Source organism: Hyperolius riggenbachi, chromosome 3, assembly GCF_040937935.1.
Source record: "Hyperolius riggenbachi isolate aHypRig1 chromosome 3, aHypRig1.pri, whole genome shotgun sequence".
Classification (NCBI taxonomy): Eukaryota; Metazoa; Chordata; class Amphibia; order Anura; family Hyperoliidae; genus Hyperolius; species Hyperolius riggenbachi.
In genome coordinates this window covers 95293185-95313638 of record NC_090648.1, presented here as the reverse complement: position 1 = coordinate 95313638, position 20454 = coordinate 95293185, and the positions used below count along the sequence as shown (strand labels likewise).

Here is a 20454-nt window from a genome sequence, read left to right as displayed (position 1 = left end):
TTACTAAATGCTAGCGATTGCAATTGCGCCTTGTCACTATTTTTTAATGCGATTGCGATTTTACATATCCAATGCACTTGCAATGCAAAATCGCTTCAAGATACGATTGCTCTTTGGTAAAAATCGAATCGTGCTACTAGAAAATACCTACCGCGATTCCTATGTTAAAGTGGACACCCTAGCGATTCAGAAATCACCAGCGATTTGCAATTCAGCATTGTAATCGCTGTAAGTGGAAAAGGGCCCTAACACCGCGCTACTCTGGAATGTGGGGAAGTAGTGCCGGGAAAGAAAAAGGTGTGTGGGTGTTTTTTTAATTGAATGACCACATGGGGAGGTTTGGATCCAAGAAGGGCGGCCTATGGTAATTTAGCTGGGGGGTCCCATGGAGTGTTGCTGCACCCCGGCTCAAACTGACAATGTTTCAACCAAAAATACTGTCACTGGTTTGCTCCTGGATTTTCAGGGGCGTAACTAGAGGGGAGCAGCCTCTGCAACCACAGGGGGGCCCAACTACTACTTCACTCCCTCTGATAAAGATGTCCATCCAGCAGATCAGCTATTTTTGTTGTTACACTTCTTATGGGTGTGAAAATTATGATGGCCACCTTTGTTTTATGACCCTTGTGAGATGGGGTCCCAAGGCTGTGAGGGTCACTAGGGGTAGGTGAGGGGAAGGGGTGTGAACATTGGGGGCCTTATCTAAGTTTTGCTGGGAGACCCCATGATTTGTAGTTACGACACTGATTTCATTCATTCATTTTCCTCACCTTTTACATCAAAAGCCAAAAATACCTGGTTTTGGGCTGCTGATCATCAAGTAATTATGTCTAGGAGATTGTGCCTAATAAGACTTCTGGCAGGCTTACATGAGCACATGCTTCAGGGCACCCCACCCTGTTTCCGAAGAAGGTGCCTATTAAATCTTTATTGACCTATCTGAATGTAAACAAGAATGTTGCCTTTGATTCAGGAATATGCTATAAAACCCAGTAATGGAAAAGTCAGTTGGACCAGTGATAACATGTTTAGCACTCCTGTGTTACTTGTAAAGTAGAACTCTGGGCACCCCCATGCATATCTGTGAGGAGAACAGGTGATACTCGTCTCTCCAGGACGGCAACCTCTGCTCCTGGCTAAACCTCTTCCTCCTACACCAGCTCGCTCCCCCCAACACCGCTGTCACTGCAGTGAAGAGTCCACTGTGCCCTTTTCCAAGATGGCTTTCAGTCCCCTTCCGGTACTCAGGATTGTGGTTAGGTATGGGGCAGCGTTGACTGACAAGATCACTACCCACTTACTGACTGGAAGGTTTGGATTGGAGAGACAGCGCTGGATGAAGGCACCCGCCAGAGACATCAGCACAACTCCCGAGATGAGACCTGGACACAGAGGCCGGGGGAGCGGAGTCTCACCTTTTCTCCCCACAGGTTTGTGCCTGGAGATGGGATTTAAGGTAGGAGGCTGAATATATTTTGAAAATATTACTACCTAGATGCTAATCAAAGCTGAGCCTCTCTTAATACAACAAAATGGAAGCTTTGGTCTCCTATAAAGATATACGTATATTATCAGCTATTAAAGGGGAACTGAAGTAAGAGGTATACGGAGGCTGCCATATTGATTGCCTTTTAATCAATACCAGTTGCCTGGCATGCCTGCTGGTCTATTTCTCTGCAGTAGTATCTGAATAACACCAGAAACAAGCATGCAGCTAGTCTTGTCAGATCTGACTTTAAAGTCTGAAACACCTGATCTGCTGCATGCTTGTTCAGGGGCTATGGCTAACAGTATTAGAGGCAGAGGATCAGCAGGGCTGCCAGGCAACTGGTATTACTTAAAATGAAATAAACATGGCAGCCTCCATATACCTCTCTCTTCAGTTCCCCTTTGATATTTAGCAAGTAGAGAGCCCCATAAAAATGCCTGGTTTTCCTGCGTGTTACTTATACACCTGAACACCAACAAAAAACAAATTAGGCTGGGTTGACAGTGGGATGTTGCGTTGCATTCCCTGTAAAGCAGGAACGCAATGGAGTGTAAAAGTCGTACCGCACGTTATCCAACCGAATGATCGACGACCCGACTGACATTGCTTACAGTAAAGCATACAGTCAATGAAAAGTATGCTTCACTGTTAATGTGCACCTTTTGCAGTAACATGCATGCAGTATGTTGGGATGCTGCACGCTGTTAAGCTGCATTGCAATGTGGCAAGCTAGGTTACAAAGTGGCCGTTACACCACACTTCAATGCATCGCTGAGAACAAAGCCTAAGGCCCCGTTCACACTGCACGCGTTTCCAGCCGCGTTTTGGAAACGTGTGCAGGTAGCCGACACGCACGACATCAGACATTGCATAGAGTGCAATGTCTGATGTTCACACTGCATGCGTTCCGGACCTGTGCGGTCCGGGAACGCATGCTGCACGCATTTTTTGTAAAAACGCGTGGCTGTCCCATTCACTTTTCAGTGATGAGATCAGCCACGCAACGCATACAAACGCAGATGGCGTGCGTTCTTACGCGTTGCGGTCCACATGCGTTGCGGTCCGCGTTCTGCAGTCTGAATGGGGCCTAAGAGTTTTCAGCATGTGTTGAGTGTTTTTCCCTTTTATTTTCTTCTAGCTATTTTTAATGATACATTCATTATTATAGCTTTCTCAGATGCATTCCTAGACAGACTTAGATTTCATCTGGCAGCTATTGTACCCATAAAGCATTTCATTTTCATACATTAACTTCACACCTTATTTTCTCAGTTCGGGGGCTGGGCACGGGTATTAGGATTGGCTATAAGCTCATCGGCTCTTTGTATTACGGATGGCTCACAATAGGTTGCTTGCAGATCACATGCACTAAGACACGGATATCAAGAGCATTTATCCATATTTAAATAAAATGCCGCTGCTGACGTTGGCATCAACAAGACAAAGCAACAGATTCAGGTTAGGAACGAACCTACAGTCCCTGTCTCGTTCGTTAACTGGGGACTACCTGTACGGTATTGATTTTTTTGTAACAAAAAACATTTTTTCCCCCACTGATGAAATTTTTTCTCTCAGTAGTTGTCAGGAAACAGTGTTTGAAAATCAATCCTATCTTGGCTGATACACAAATATTTGTATTCCTCTTTCTAGAAACTCGTTCTCTTTATAATCTCTTTATTTGGTTTTGAATTTGCGTTGAGGCATATTGGAGAGTATACTACAAAATGTATGCCGATCATGTTTGCTGTATCTCGGTCCTCAAGTATGCATAACAGTATGAAATGAGATCGGTGGAGATGTTAATATTCTCTTCACTGAAAGGCCTAAAGGCAGCCATACACTTATAGATTTGCAGCAGATTCGACCATCAGATAGATTTCTGTCAGATGCCTGTCAAGTTGAATCTGGCAGGAATGTATCTGATGTGTGCCACACACTAGGAACAGATATCCAATAGATTTCAGAATGAAATCTATTGGAAATGGATTGAAATGCATTATTGGACCATTGGATCCAATCAAACTCTATGGGCCATCGATCTGCTGCCATCAGCAGATCGACCTAGATTTATCATCCTGTCACATAGATCAAATTGATCGAGATTTGCCGAAAATCAATAGATCGGCTGATTTGATAGAGTCGATTTCGATCGATTCAATAGAATCAATTGATCGATCGATGGCTGAAATCGGCCAGTGTATGGACCCCTTAAAGCTAATGTAACCCCATCTAAAGAAAAAAAAGTCAGATACTCACCTAAGGAAAGGGATGGCTCTGAGTCCTAATGGGCTTTCCCTCTTCTATGCCGGTGCCCGGTGGATGCTCCGTTCAAATCCGCCGTCGCGGGGACTTCGGAAGTCTTCGGGAGCACTCGGCCTCCCAAAGACCGGCGGCTCCATACTGCGCACGCGCGAGTGCATCATAGACACGCGCGAGCGCGTAATAGAGGGCACTCAGGCATGCGCAGTATGCAGCGGCTCGTCTTCGGGAGCCCGAGTCCTCCCGAAGACTTCCGAAACCTCCCTTCGGCGGCAGAAGTGACAGTATTTGACCGAAACGGTCAAATACTGCTACGGGGGATCCTGAACGGGACCGGGAGAGGAGAGGGAAGTCTCATTAGGACAGAGCTTTCCCTCTCCTTAGGTGAGTATCTGACTTTTTTATTTTTTTAGGTGTGTTCCCATTGGTTTTAGAGCCCCTACACACCGGAGGGGGGGAGGGGGGGGGTTGTCGCCAGGCATGAATCGGTACACGATCCCTTGGGGTGACAGTGCAGAGCCAACACTGTACCGATACAACACTAGCCTTCAGGCTTGCTAGGTGTCTGTTGCTATGGAGATGGCGGAGGGAGAATGAGCGGCACACAATAGAGCAGATTCCCGCTGGTGAGGGAGAGGGGAGAACAATGTGATCAGGCAGGACTCTGGGCATCTGGAGACATCTGGCATGCTGGCTCAGACATCTGGCAGCCGCTCTGCACATGCTGAAGTCTTTCCAGATTCCTGGCCTTTATCGAATTCATTCCAGCGTGTGTACATAACTTTACTATTTAATATTGTGCACAGGGGAGGCCACAGTATGTTTTGAGGCTGAGGACTTGCCAAAGACAAACTAAAAGTTCTGAGGCAAACACAGGCACAACTAGAACTCATGGGCACCTTAGCAAAACTTTGATTTAGGCACTATTAAGCACAGCCTTTCTTGGCCCCCTCAAAGTCCCCCCACACATACACCGTTCCTTCTTCCCCTTGCCAGGGCTATGAAGGCATATAGCAATGTACAGTCACATACAATGTGGCATAATATCGCTCGGCTATACACCCTTTAGAAGCAAGGAGCTTGCAGGAGAGCTGTGTAGGACACATTTTCCACCTCTACAATAGGGTGCATCTCCTGCACAGTCTTGTGACCAATTACTTTTTATGGGAGGACAGCCATATAATTTAATCTTACTGTTCCCAGATGATGTGGCAATACTGAGCACAGCTTTCCCCGCAGGCTCATCAAAGTCCACACTGCACATATTCCAACCCTGCTGGACTCAGTTCAAATACACCAGCAAACGGCAAGATTATAAAGCTCAAGCCGGCACAATAAAGAGTAAATATTAGTGTGTGTGTGTGTGTGTGGTGTGTCTGTGTATGTGTGTGTGTATGTGAGTGTGTCATAGATACTCAATTTTAAAGCACAGAATGGGATCTACTGTAGCTCCACAGACATGTCTTTTGCATCTCTGAACCTCAATACTCACCTGACGATGGATCGGGGAACCTCACAACGAAGCCTCACAGCAAACGAGGTTCCCCAATCCATCTTCCTGCCTGCGGGAACACACAACGGCACAGGTGCAACCGAGAGTTCAAACAATGGCATCACTTTCCACGGTAGTCATTGGGGATTTTAAAGATCTGGTCCATCATGACGGTCATTATCGCTGCTCGTCACAAAGCATTGTTCGCCTAATCACGCACTCGTACCCACCTTGCAAGATCAGGGAAACGATCACTCGTCACTCAGAAAAATCGCCTGTCATTGAAAGAATCGCAAGGTGGGTAACGAGCCTTAAAGGGCAACTGAAGTGAGAGAGACGTGAAGGCTGCCATATATGTTTACTTCTAAGCAATACCAGTTGCCTGGCTATCCTGCTGATCCACTGCCTCTAATACTTTTAGCCATAGCCCCTGAACAAGCATGTAGCAGATCAGGTGTTTCTGACATGATAGTCAGATCTGACAAGATTAGCTACATGCTTGTTTCTTGTGTGATTCAGACACTATTATAGCCAAATAGATCAGCAGGACAGCCAGGCAACTGGTATTCTCTAAAAGTAGATAAATATGGCAGCGACCATATCACTCTCACTTCGGTTCCCCTTTAATGCTTGTAAACGTCACTACATGCGATTTTGACATTCTTCATGTAGTTACTGTTGTGAATGCTGGGACACTTATTTGTAATTAACCACTTCGGTCTATGCGGACGGATATATCCATCCAGATAACTTGCTGTGCTGCCGCTGCGCCGGGTGCGCGCTCCCGCCGCCTTCCGTCAGCCCTGAGATCAATGAATGGGAACATTGTTCCCATTCATTGGCCTAAGTCCCCGGAAGAAAAACCAACGGCTTCTTATCAGAGACCGCAGTCTTTCTAATAAAACAAAACGTTTCCCGTCCTCTATATACTTCCTGGAAGTGAGCAGGGCAAAAACAAAAATCTCACTGTGGCGATCTTGTGGCCAAATAGTAAAACTACATCTTCATACATGTTTTAATAATATAAACCCACATTATTACAGTTGAAATTAACTGTTTACCTCCCACACTAAAAATTAACCAAATAAAATGTATAATGAAAAAAAATTACAATAAAAAAACAAAACAAAAACATAAATAGTTACCTAAGGGTCTGAACTTTTTTAATATGCATGGAAATATGGTATATTGCAAACATTTTTTAAATTAAAAGCTTGCAAATAGTGATGGATGCAAAACTGAAAAAATGCACCTTTATTACCAAATAAAATATTGGCGCTATTCATTGTGATAGGGACATAATTTAAATGGTGTAATAACCGGAACAAATGGGCAAATAAAATACATAGGTTTTAATTAGGGTAGCATGTATTATTTAAAGCTATAGTGGCCGAAAACAGAGAAATAATGATTTTTTTTTTCCATTCCTTTCTTAATCTTCCTGTTAATGGATTTAGAATAAAACATTTCTTAGCAAAATGTACCACCCAAAGAAAGCCTTAATGGTGGTGGAAAAAACAAGATATAGATCATTTCAGTGTGATAAGTAGTGATAAAGTTATTGGCGAATGAATGGGAGGTGAAAGCTGCTCGGATGCATAAGGTGTAACAACACTGTAGGCTGAAGTGGTTAATACTCGCTACAATATAACATTTTTATTGTATCGTAGTTAGAATTTTCAGCAATGTGGTCTATAGAGAGTGGATGGACCATGCATTCTGTGTGTTCCACTTAAAGAGAATCTGTATTGTTAAAATCGCACAAAAGTAAACATACCAGTGCGTTAGGGGACATCTCCTATTACCCTCTGTCACAATTTCGCCGCTCCTCGCCGCATTAAAAGTGGTTAAAAACCGTTTTAAAAAGTTTGTTTATAAACAAACAAAATGGCCACCAAAACAGGAAGTAGGTTGATATACTGTATGTCCACACATAGAAAATACAACCATACACAAGCAGGCTGTATACAGCCTTCCTTTTGAATCTCAAGAGATCATTTGTGTGTTTCTTTCTCCCTGCAGTTCTCATGCACTGAAGTTTCAGGTTGCTCTTTTTTCTCCTGCAAACAGCTTTGCCCTTGTCTGTAACTCCTTAGTATGTGAAAGCCTAGCCAGCTCAGAGGACGATTTATCCAGCTTGTAAAAGATAAGAGAGAAGAGAGAAGCTGCTCTAATCTAAATAATACACAGGTAGTGTGCATAGAGGGGCCTGGAAGGGGGAATTTATAGCAGAACCACAACACTGAAGAACTTGGCAGCCTTCCAGACATAGGCTGACAAGTCTGACAAGGGAAAGATACATTGATTTATTACAGAGACTGTGATAGCAGAAAGTGCTGCAGTAAGCCAGAACACATTAGAATAGCTTTTGGAACTTGTAGGATGATAAAAAACAGGATGCAATTTTTGTTACAGAGTCTCTTTAATGTAAGTTATTCATGGATAAGTGCCCCTTTTGTACTAGACTCTCTTGTACTCCTTAATACACCAGAGACCCATTGAGACGCCGTCTGCGCCTGCCTAGTATAGCGGACCCGATCGGGCTCGGCTATTACCGCCAAAGCCCATCAGAAATCCACTATGTCTGCCCGAGGCGCCCAACATTCAGTGACAAGCAAATCTTTGGGGGTCCCAGTACTGGATCCCCTCTGGTGAGGAGGCTTCCCCCTCTCGAGGTAAGTACCCCCTAGTGGCACCTTTTTCCCTTCAGGTACACTTTAAATTTCCTATTGCTTTATAATATCAAAGGTTTGGATTTTTTTATTAAAGTGGAAGGTACTCCATTTTTTCTTTGGTAGTTTCTTACTTTATTTTCGACTTACATAATAACCCTAATCTTTAACAGGTTAGAGTTTTAAAAATTATTTGTAGATTTACATTGGCACTGATGACATACTTTGTATGTCAGACGCTTTCAGTTGTTACAGGAAATGTACAGTCAGTTTGCCTTTATAATTGATTTCCTGTTTTGATATATAAAAGAGGTAGAGTACATATCGTATCTGCACACTGTGTTCTGGTCCTTTTTCTGTTACTGGCTTTTCTGTTACTTGGCTGTGAAAAAGTTAATTGAAATGAACACATGTACCTGTTTCAACAAGAATTTTATTAAAATCCAGTGTTCTAATCTCTGTCATTTTTCTAACATACTTCAGTTCAGTCTGTATACTATACGGTGTACAGTTGCGATAGCAAACATACAGTACTTGGCGTGACTGTGGACTGGTGGGTGGAACAGGAGGTGTCAGTGGTTCAAGGCCTGACGACCATTTCACGTGGATAACCTAACTTCTTTTAAGACCCTGGGCCATATGCAATTACATTTTTCTCCTGAGTTTTCTCCTAGGTGATAATTTTTCATCTTCTATTTAAAATAACTTTCCAGCAGTTTTCAACTTAAAAAGCACCAAAAAGTAGGTGAAACGGTATTATCAAAGTTATTTTTAGTATTTTCTTGCTTTTTGGTGGCTTAAAACAAATTTTATTGACACGTTTAAAAATATCACCTAGGAGAAAACCTAGGAGATAAAGGGCCATATGCAATTCACTTTTTCTCCTAAGTTTTCTCCAAGGTGGTATTTTTAAATTTGTCAATAAAATGCCTTTTAAGCCACCAGCAAACAAGAAAATATTCAACATAATTTTGATAATACTTTTGTACTTACTTCTCAGTACTTTTTCAGTTGAAAAATGCTGGAAAATTATTTAAAATAGAAGATGAAAAATTATCTCCTAGGAGAAAACATAGGAGAAAACTGGAATTGCATATGGGCCAAAGTTTATTGCATATGGGCCCCAGTGTTATTTGAAGTTACCACTAAGGGATTCTCATTGGTCTAGACTAGCAGATCAAATGAAAGCATCAGTGAGAGATTCAGACAGGCCAATGCCGGGGGCTTCCTGTCATTTGGTGTCAGGGAAGTGGATGAGGTCACCTGGTTGGTTGTCCTGCAATCAAGCAAGAAGGACATGGAGGAAGACCAAAAGAACAAAGATGAAGAAAAGAATATTGGAAAATAAGACTACAACACTGGATTGTAATAAAATACTTTGAAAAACAGGTATTTTGCTTAAGGTTTTTTACAGTTCATGTTCTTTATTTTTAACCCTTTGTTTAAAGAATGAAGTGATCATAAATGACCCATTTTATCTATTTACATTGGTGAGCATAGCTCTTTAAAGAGACAATTGGTCGTAGATTTTGCTGCTCCTAGAGGCAGGGCTAACGGCTGCAGCCCTGCCTCTAGTCGCGTCTATCAGCGGCGCATTGCCGCCTCTCCCCCGCCCCTCTCAGTGAAGGAAGACTGAAATGGGCGGGGGAGAGGCGGAGTTACGCGCTGACAGACGCACGTGGGGCAGGGCTGCGGCGGTTAGCCCTGCCTCAACCAGGAAGAGATCCCCGGCTGCACGGAGGGGATTTCGGGGGGTAAGGGACCCCCGTTTAGCCGCGGGATAGCGGCGTTTTAGCAGGGGCACACATACCCCTGCTAACTATGAGCTCTGAAGCGAGATTTATTCTCGCTTCAGAGTCTCTTTAAAGGGGCACTATGAGGAAATGTTAGCTTTTCCCATTAAATAAATAATTAATATGTACCAGAGGTCTGATTGTAAAAAAAACATAAATGGCTTGTATGGGGTTATAAAAAGAGCCACATTACATATCATAGATCTCTGTGCAGGATGTCGGGCCTTATCTTACTGACGTGGACGAAAGACTGCTTATTCATATATGGGGGAGGACAGTTGAAATAGCAGATCTGGACTTTTTGTCCTCCCCTCTGCAGCTAAGGTTATAAATAGTGGCATATCCCAGCTGTCAGTGCTCCCCCTGGAAATGCTATAATTTCGCTATAGTGCCCCTTTAATTGTCCTCTGATTAAGGTGATGTATAAACTCATTTATCACCACCTCCTCCTTAACACTACAGATAGGGATAAATCCCTTGTTCCCCTCCTGTATTTAAAGTGATGTGGGTTGGTATTTGTCAGGGAAACTAGTCACGTGCACATTGGCTTTAACCAACAGCTCACTTGACTTACATGATTGATGAAGTGGATAGCTGGACTTAGGGAGGCTCCCCACATTTTTTTTAAATATAAATAAATATAACATTTTGTAGGGCTTGCAAATATTTTTTATTTGATTTACGTTCTTAAATTTATCACAGGTGGTGACATCTTTACTACTAGCAAGGTGTTTCACTGTGATACATTTAAGAATGTAAATCAGGGTGAGGAAAGATTTTACAATGGGCAAATACTGACTAAATTATTTCTAAAGTAATACTGTAAAAAATAAGCAATTGTATTCATTAAGTTCTATTCAGTAAAGTTCCTCTTACTGTATTTACTCGACTATAAGTCTAGAAATGTAAGTCTGACTCACTAAATAAAAGTATAGGGGTCGACTTATACACAAGTCACGAGCAACACTGAGCACACAGAGTAATGTGTGTACTATTAGTAACATTCCCATTTACAGCAATTTACCCAGCGCAAAACACACATCTGATAGTCCTGGCCACAACAATTAACAAGGAAAGGGGGACATACTGGGCTGCAGGAAGGGGGTGAATAATTGCTGCACTTAGGGGCCTGGAGGAATTATTGGCTGCTGTTGAGGGACAGGGTTTAATGGCTAAAATACTTTATGCAGTGCAGTCATTAACCCCTTCTGATCCGCAAGTGCACCTGTTAATTCTTCCTGGATCCTGAGTGCAGCCAATAACTTTGCTGGGTAGACTTATACTTGAGTCAATAAAAATTACAGCTGAAGGAGGTCAAACATTGGAGTCGACTTATACACGAGGTCGACTTAGATTGGATCATATACGGTAAATTATTTTATATTTTTGGAGCCCTTTTGCCCAGTTATATCTTACTGTAAGTTTGTTTTTTTTTTTTATTTGATCAGTGAAAAAGTTGCTAATGACAATACATTAAAAAACCAGCATGGTCAGCTTTTTGCTAGTGTGGATAATCGATGAGGTTGCAATAATTCTGAGTGGACGGATATGTTGCGTACAACTGTGATCACACAACAATCCAGTACGAATTCTGATGAACGACAAAGTGAAAGACTCCCGAAATCCCAACACAATTTTTACAACAAAGGGGGGAAAAAATCGCACCTTTTTTGAAAATTGTTAAGTGCAACAGTAAAGCACTTCATATCAGGTTGAATAGTATTTGATTCTAAGCAAATAAAAATACAGCATAAGACTTTAGTGCAGTACATTATGTGTGTTTGTGTTTATATTTTGGATTGTCAAAGGTAGAAAATTCTTGGTACCATCTGTGCAGAAAGAGAGACTGTCCTGATTTAATAACATTCTACAAAGCTTTCGTTTTATTTTATTTTTTTTCTTTTTAAGGGCCGGTTCACACGGGCGGCAGGCAGCGTTGGGGCGGCCAGGAAGTTGCGTCGTCCTGTGACGTCTCGTTCGGTGGCGGCAGTACGGAGATCGTCGCCATCGGCGTTTCTCGTCCCCGCGCCGGCTAGCCGTCCCTGGACGTTGCATGCGACTTCTAGGGACGGCCGAAACGATGCGTTAAATCGGGATCAGAACGCCGCGTTTATGCAATCGACGGTAATCGACGGTAACCGCGCAATGCTAAACGCTCCTATTCACTTGAATGGGAGAGTTTAGCCGATGGGTCCCGAACGCTTGACGGTAGACGCCGACAAGCGTCCGTGTGAACCGGCCCTTAAGGAGAACAAACTGATCTAGCAAAGTCAGTCTGGATGTTTGTTTAAGACGTCTGTACTGAAATTATCACTTTGATTATAATATATCAAGTCATAATGAGTAAGGGCCTAATAGACTATCGATTTATCATCCCTTGTGATCATTCTCCACACAGTGGAGGCAATATTTTTGTTTGCTTAAACGACCACTATTGCGAAAATGCTAAAATGTAAAATGTAATTACATACAAATGGGAAGTACTTTTCTTCCAGAGTAAAAATTTCTTATACTGATGTCACTTACAGCAGCTACTAGAAATCTGACAGAACCGACAGGTTTTGGACAAGCCCATCTCCTCATTGGGGTATTCTCAGGGTTTTCTTTATTTTCAAAAGCACTAAGTAAATGTGTATAAATGCTTTGCAGAGAGAGTCTTTATAAATAATACATTTTGCAACACTACAAGAAAAGGTGCCTTAGAGCTCATTTACACTGCAGAGCGCATACACAAACGCAATTTCATGTAGGCGTTGCCATCGTGCGGCCAATGCCCAGAATACAGGTTGATGGCTGGGGAGGCAGGGATGGAGGGGCGCACTTTGGTGTCTCAGCCTTGGGTGCTGGAGGGCCTTGTCCCGGCTCTGCCTTAGTCTGATTATGCACAGTCACTTTTAGGACCCCTTTCCACTACCAGCGTTTTGCTATTTGGTCCCAATCACAAATCGCAAAACCCTAAGAAAATTACAACAACAAAGGTGGCAGCAACCCTGTCTTCTCCCATGTACTCTATATTAGCAATTGGACTGTGCAACAGATCCTGAGAATACTCCATAAGGAGATGGACTAGTCCAAAACCTATCAGACTTATACTACCTAACTGTAAGTGATTTCGACATAGGGAAAAAGTAATTAATACCGTAGATCGTATTACCCAGCTACAAATGTACTTCCTATATGTATGCATACATGTGTATTTTACATTTCAATTTGTTTTATTTTTTATGAACTTTTAACAAAAAATTCTGTAACTTCTGCTGTGTTAAAAAAGAAGCCATTTCTCCCGGACAGAACCTACCTTATACTGTTGTGCTTCAAGGCATTCTGCTATCCTTGTATTGGTCTAGACACAAAGCATGACTGTAGTCTCTGACTGATCTCCAGTCTCGTCAGAATTCTGAAACTTATCAACACCTTTGTCCAGCTGGCAGTTTCCAAATGTCTTGAGTGGATATAAACTACACATGTTATTTGGTGCACAATCTAATGAAACATAATGTAGTTATTTAACCTTTTTTTATTACCACTTTACAAAAACACAAACTGTATTCTCACTGTTACCATTTGAAGAAAGACTCACCCTAGAAAAGTCTTAATCCACATATAGAAATTCACTTCTTTGTGTTTTGTGTTCGTTTAGCCAGAGGAAAATGTATAATTAGTTCTTATCATCAACTGTGAATAGACTGCAGGAGCGTTCTGCCTAGGCAGCTCTCCATATATTAAACACAGAGGCTGCTTTCAATGCTCCCTGCAAAAGTGAAACCAAGTAAAATGTCAGGTTTTTTTTTAAGGGAATTCAATAAATTGTAATGAATATTTTTTTTGTCCATAAAGGTTATCATGCTGTGGCTAGTATGTTAGAGCAGAGAGGAAGTTCAAGGTTTAGTTCCACTTTAATGTTATGAGCTGACCTGTTATCACTGCATTTTTTTTTGGGATGACTGGAAACAGTGTTTTGTTATTCTTGGCAGTTTGGTGCTATTTGTGCGGGTCATCACTGTCCTTGTAGGGACTGGCCCAATACTGGATTAATGCACAACAAAGTTTCTCTTTATCAGGACCCTCAGAGAAGAAACACCAGAGGAGATCCAACCGGACCCGTTCAGAATCGGAAAAGTCCTTGGACTCTGTGCCAAAGAAAAAGGTGAAGAAAGAGCAGGTGAGTTATGAGCAACCAGATATTAACTAATGACAAATGATAGTCATGACTGAGATCTTGCATATTGCAGTGTATGCAGTCATTGAAATAGTCACAATATTTGAAAACCACACAGCGCTAGCCTTCACAAACAGTACTCCGGATGTATTCACAGCTGCTAAGGTAACCAAATTCCACTTGGCTTCAAACAAAATCCCAAGTTGGATTTCGTTTGAATCTCATCCGAAATCAGCGCTACATCCAATGCTCCAGTGATCAACTAGAGATGACAAGAGCTGCAGCCACCCAGTGCTCAAACAAAGAAATCAATTGTCCAAATGATCGAATATTTATTCACAATGCACACACAATAGTATATAAAACTGTACACAAAGTAATCACATCGAGGGCACTTATGACAGGAACCCTTCGCAGTAAAACAGCGTCACGTGCACATCCAGTGCACACAAATAGATAAAACTTTGGAGTAAAAGCCCAGTCTCCACAGCTCTACCGGTTTCACTCCTGACGACGGCGGAATGCCGAAACCAGTAGAGCTGTGGAGACTGACGCTGTTTAACTGCTGCTGGGTCCTTGTCATACGGGCCCTCGATGTGAGTACTTCGTGTACATTGTGTGTGCATTGTAAATAAATATTCTATCATTTGGCAATTAGCTGACGAACAATTGATTTCTTATCCGGCGACGGTCACCTATCTTTGAGCACTGGGTTGGCTGCAGCTCTTCTTTCATCTCTAGCTGATCACTGGAGCATTGGATGTAGCGCTGAGGATTGTATTGGGAGTCATTGCAATAGGACACGGTTGTTGAAATCCAGCAGTCAATTATTGTATGAATTTAGTTTGATTATAATTTAAAATGATGCACACATTCTCTCACCCCTGACCCTGGCTTCTACCCCTGCAGATTTGAGCCAAGGATATCCATGTCCAGACTCACCTCTGAAGTCCCGTACCCACCCTTCGCGATTTTGTCTGCGATTCTTGCGACAACTGGCAAGCCAAGCCATCATTTCCACATTCATGCAACAGGGGTACAGGCACGCTGTTGGGTGAACGACACTTTGCGACGCGCACCGATAACGAGGGGCTTCTCTGATGCACAGTATAGTGCTTCAGGATGATCGTAGTGGCGCCCATTGCAGCTCTCATCTATTGCAGTTTACGAATATAAACAAGGCTGCCTTAATGGTGGTAGATTGCTCAGGTGACACCGAGTCTGCAGTCTGAAAATGTGCTCTTTATTGTTGAAGGAATCACTTTAGAGTGAAATTAACATTGGATTGAAGACACAGAAGCTTGTTTTCTCTGAGCGCCGTGTTAAAACTGAAATTGTATCAATGAAAATTGTATTAAGCTAGACAGCAGTCCTGCAAAGTAGGCACCAGATGTGGTCAATAATTAGGCGCCCGCATTGCATGGTTGGGGGATGGGTGGCGGCTTCAGGAAAGGGAAAAGGCCATAACATAAACTTGTATTTCACCAAATAGCCACCGGAGACCTGCATAGTGCTGTGGTGCCATCAGTAGAATTAGAAGGGGAGAGCTTATGATCAAACTATAAGCTTAAAGTAAGTCAGAAGAGAGGGAAAAAAAGTACTTACCTAAGGAGAGGGAAGGCACTGGATCCTATAGAGCCTTCCCGTTTTCCTCACGGTCCCCTCGTTCCAGCGCTTGCTCCCCCAATCAGTTGTAGACTGCTCTCTTCCGCTGGGCTTCAGAAGCACTCAGACTGCCGAAGACGGGCTGCTCCGTACTGCACAGACGCGAGAGGCCTCTCTCGTACACTTGTGTGCGCGCAGTACAGCCCCGCCGGTCTGCAGGAACCCTAGTGCTTCCGAAGACTTCCAAAGTCTACTGCGGCTGGAGAGTCAAATGGAGGAGCCTGCAGGGGGTCGGCAAGGATACTGTGAGGAAAACAAACAAACACAGAACATTTATATCGCGCTTTTCTCCTGGCAGACTCAAAGCACCAGAGCTGCAGCCACTGGGACGCGCTCTATAGGCAGTAGCAGTGTTCGGGAGTCTTGCCCAAGGTCTCCTACTGAATAGGTGCTGTCTTACTGAACAGGCAGAGCCGAGATTTTAACCCAGGTCTCCGGTGTCAGAGGCAGAGCCCTTAACCAGTACACTATGCAGCCTAGAACAGGAAGGCTCTATAGGACCCAGAGCCTTTCCTCTCCTTAGGTAAGTATCCAATCAGTAGCTGATACCACCTTGCCCACAAGAAGTCTTTACCTGTTCTCAAATAGATTGTCAGGGGGGTCTGTGTGGCTGATATTGTTGTGAAATCCCTCCCACATTGTGATGTCAGGGCCATGGTCCTGACTGTTTGCTGTCTGCGAACCTCATTGCATTGTAGGAAATAACAGCTTTTTCCAACTGCTAAGCAACCATCTCACTCTTTGCACAGAACCCTCAGTAACAAACTTTCCATACAGATCATCTGGCAGAACTAAAGCTGCTGCTATCAGTGGTAGAGAATGTAAATCAGGGAGAGAAAAGATTTTACAATGGGCAAACACTGACTAAATAAATTGTAAATGAATATTGTAAGAAATAAGCAACTTAATTCATTACGTTATTTTCACTACAGTTCCTCTTTAACTCACCTGTGTGATAATTCTCATCAGGTGTTTTCACATTAAAATAAATTTACATTTGACTTGTTTTGAGCACTTTGGTTCTTTCTGTTTGATTTACATCAGTACTTCCAGAGCCATGTCCTGTATTTTTTGTCAGCCTATACTAAAATAACAGCTACACTGTATAGTGGCTCTCATATCATAGGAGCTGTTTACCGTTATGTTTGGGCGTAACATGGGTGAGCCTGTAGCAGCTGCATTTAGTGTAGATTATTCTGTAGACGTTTGGGCCTTTTTCCCCTTAAAACCAGCTGTACTCATAAGATAAAAATGTTGTCTCTGACCTAATGTTTCCCTTTTCATCATTACTTCACCGCCAGCATCATAGTGGCGTAAATGTGACTACACAGCTCTGCACACTAACCTCAGGATGAAGAATTTGGCTTCTAAACTCAACATGACTAATACAAACTTAAATGAACTCCAATAAACTCACAACAAAGCTAAAAAAATAAAGAAAAAAGTATATTCCTGAAAAGAAAAGTTGCATTTCCTGTGTGAGTGCTAAACTTGGAAGGATAATGTATTTATAGCAAACTCAGGGAATAGGATGGGAACGAGTAATGTGAGTGATTCTATCATAAATAATCTGAAAAAGGACCCCTAAGTCTAAGACAAATATAAGAGTAAAAGAAGGGCCTAAAAGGGAGGATGTTACTTGAGTTTAAAATCTAGTATCTGTGACAAAAATAATTAAACGCATTTAAAAAAAAACTTTATTGTTACATATCTAAAAGCCAAATTAAAAAAGAGACAAAAATGAGATAGAAAACAAAGGTACACCAGTACAGAGTACACCTCCTCTGCATACTTCATTTGCACAGTATTTTACATCAGTGGTGCCTGTAACATGGATAGCACAGCATTGACAGGAATATGTAAAACACATGATATGTATAAATCAATCACTGTAGTGTTGTAAAAGAAATTGGACATTCAGTTAAATTTCTGTTCGTCTTGTTTCGTGAAACGTGTTCCGTTCCTCAAGAGCAACCGCATACTTAACCCATTCAAATGTCACATTACGGGATAAGGTGTCGCCTTAAACAGTAAAGAAGGGATCCATCTATAGACAGATGGTTACACAATTAAAAGGTAATTTCCAGTAGATTCATTCAGAAAGCTCAAATTGGCTACCTTTACCATTTTAAAGTAGTCACCATTTACGTTTCCACTATAGCATGACATTTTCGCCTGCAAAAAATCGTACAAGATTTTTCTGATTGGTGAAAATTTGCATGCACATTTTCATGCATTTTTATTAAATATAACATAATCTGCCTAGTAACAGCTTAGTCATGACTGCTGACAACTTCTTGTAACCATGGATCTAATGCGAATTTTGGGGCAAGTAACGCGAAAATTTGCACTGCCTATACAAAGCATTGTAAGCGAATCGTACGTGATGTCCGAAAAAATGATACAGGACCTCAGATATTTTTTAACGTCTACGAACGTTAACAAAAATTCGCATTGAATGGACACAGCCCCATTCACTACCATTAATTGCAAAATCAATGCAAATTTTCTGAAAAAAAAATGTGACACAAAACGAACAAGTGGGAACCAGGCCTTAGTAATGTCTTTAGACATGTTTTTATATGTAGCTGCTGTGCAGAATCTTATTTTCACTCCCAAGCACTACATTAAAGAACAGCTGTACTTATAAAGTTTATTTGTCAAATGATTCCACAAAGCCATATGAATGACTTCCACAGATCCTTCATGTTTTATCTGGACCCAAAGGCAAAGGGGTTGTTATGTGAAAAGACAAGGAATTTGTTTTACACCCAGGTACACTGCTTTCTCCAGATGCTAGGTGGCGGTATTGGAAGCAGACGTCGTCTTTATTCATGTCAGTGGATAGGCTGTCTGGGATGTCAGGCAGGCTATGTGTGCATATAGCTGCTTTCTTCTAAGCACTGCCAGAGGCGCTTCTCTCAAGAAGCAAGGTGAAAAACTTGCATCAGGCGCAGAGATTACAGGGGCGGCATGTTTGTACTGTGTTTACACTTATAGCATGCAGTGAGAGTAGGAGGCGAAGCAAGAAGAGAGCGAGCGAGGTGAGGTCATCATTGGGGAGAAGCAGCTTGTTGTGCTGTGTGAGGAGTCTGACAGTGAGTGAGGAGGGGGAGGCAGGAGAACAGCAGTGTTTCATTTGACTTGCACAGCAGAAGGGAGGAGGTGGCACTGCTATGCTGACTGAGGAGGAATGGAGGACTGCCGACTGGCTGAGTGTGAGCAGTTTGTTTGTCACAGACTCACAGCCAGCCAGTGTGTTATTTTGTTGAGCTGCAGCATGTCATGTCTTAAGTTGTTGCATATGCTCCCTTGCTGACTGAGAACATTAAATGAAGCAGAAATAATACATGGTACAATAGTATTACATAACAAAACTCACACCGTAGCTACTGTATAACGTGCTGTGCAAATTGTTGGGTGCTGTGCAATCACTCTGAAGGGGGGGGGGGGTGCATCCTCAAACATTTGCCTCAGGCAGCAAAGAGTCTAGAACTGACCCTGAGCACTGCCATGCCTCTGCGACAACCAATTCTCATGCAGCTGTGGGGACTCCTTGGGGCTCAGTAGAGCCGTGTTTGTGACAGTGGCCAGTGCTGCTGGGCTTGTAAGGCTGCCTGGTGCGCCACCTGGCTACCAGCTACGTTAGTGATGTGCCTGGCAGAGGCTTTGTCTTTTGGGTTTATCTTATATGAAGTTTGTTTATACAGTAACAGTTAGGCATGCTGCTACTTATGCCTCTTCTCATCGTTGTCTGTTTTCCTCTATGGGCAGGTAGAAGACATCCCTCTCACAGCGGTACAAACTGGATTGCAAAAGGGTGAGTGTTTGAAGGTGGCTACTAACTATACAATTTGGCGAACAATGGTTTCCTATCATTCGTATGAACGATCGTTAATGATTGATCAGGACCACTAACGACCGAAAATCCCGTACCCAATCCAATGGGAGTAATGAAATCGATCCAATTTTTGGATCGATCCAGTCAATCTGGTTAGATTTTCATCCGTTAGTGGTCCCAAACAATCATTTGGCGAAAATCGTTTGTTTCCGATCATTTATATTCATGACCAGAAACAAACGAAATCCTCAGATTATCATTCTGCTTCTGCGCGCAATATACTAATGAGTTGGGCGTTCAGTTGGTTGGTGTGCGGTCGTGCAATTGCTTGGCCATGCGGTCAGTCATGTCATCAGGTTGGTCGTGCGGAAAAGTTGCACGTGTGTACGAGCCTTTAGACAGCTACAGGTAGGGTGTACATGTGAAACGGTTGAAAAGGTTGTGGGGAATTTGGGCACAGGGTGAAGCCGAATGAAGACGCTTAGTCAACTAAGTATTTTCCTAGCTATTTTTCAATATTTTTCCCTACTGGATCCCTAGTCACAAATTTCCCATCTTTTTTTTTTTTTTTTTCCATAATTTGGGCACTGGTTTGTGCAAATTGGTATGTAGTCTCTTGATGGACCAATTCGCATAAAGCTACTTCATTATTGCGTGTCTGCAATGTCCCTTGTGCTTCTCTCTCTCCTTGCAATGCAGCTCAGATAAAACTACTGAATGTAGTCCCTTTAGCCTCAAGTGTTGGCACAGCCGTTTAAGGGCTCATTCACACCTAGTGCATTTTGCGTTTTTTTTTTGTTTTTTAGCACCAGCGATTTTAAAAAATGCCCTAAAATCACTTGTGTAATGAATCCTTATGGGATAAATTATATCAGCGCGTTTTGTCTGCTTTTCGCTCAGCAAAGCGCTGCCTGTACCATTTTTAGGGCGATTTTGCTACAATGGAAGGTATAGGAAAAAAGCAAAATGCTCACAAAATCGCTTTATGCGGCAACTGCGTTCAAGCTTTTAAGAAAAAATACATTGTATTTATTCTTTTCCAGGTCAAAGAGTTCACTTCCTGAGTGACTTGTCAGGAAGTGAA

At 42.5% G+C, this 20454-nt stretch overlaps 1 protein-coding gene across 4 annotated transcripts in view; it reads left to right on the top strand.

The window, feature by feature from the left end:
• Positions 1–20454, top strand: part of NSD3 (nuclear receptor binding SET domain protein 3) — a 178201-nt gene that overhangs the window by 95272 nt on the left and 62475 nt on the right. For all 4 annotated transcript variants that reach the window (XM_068274618.1, XM_068274617.1, XM_068274616.1 and 1 more), the window contains exons 7-8: positions 13767–13867; positions 19304–19349. In XM_068274618.1, coding sequence (XP_068130719.1) covers positions 13767–13867; positions 19304–19349 — 147 coding nt within the window. The remainder of the gene's footprint in view (positions 1–13766; positions 13868–19303; positions 19350–20454) is intronic.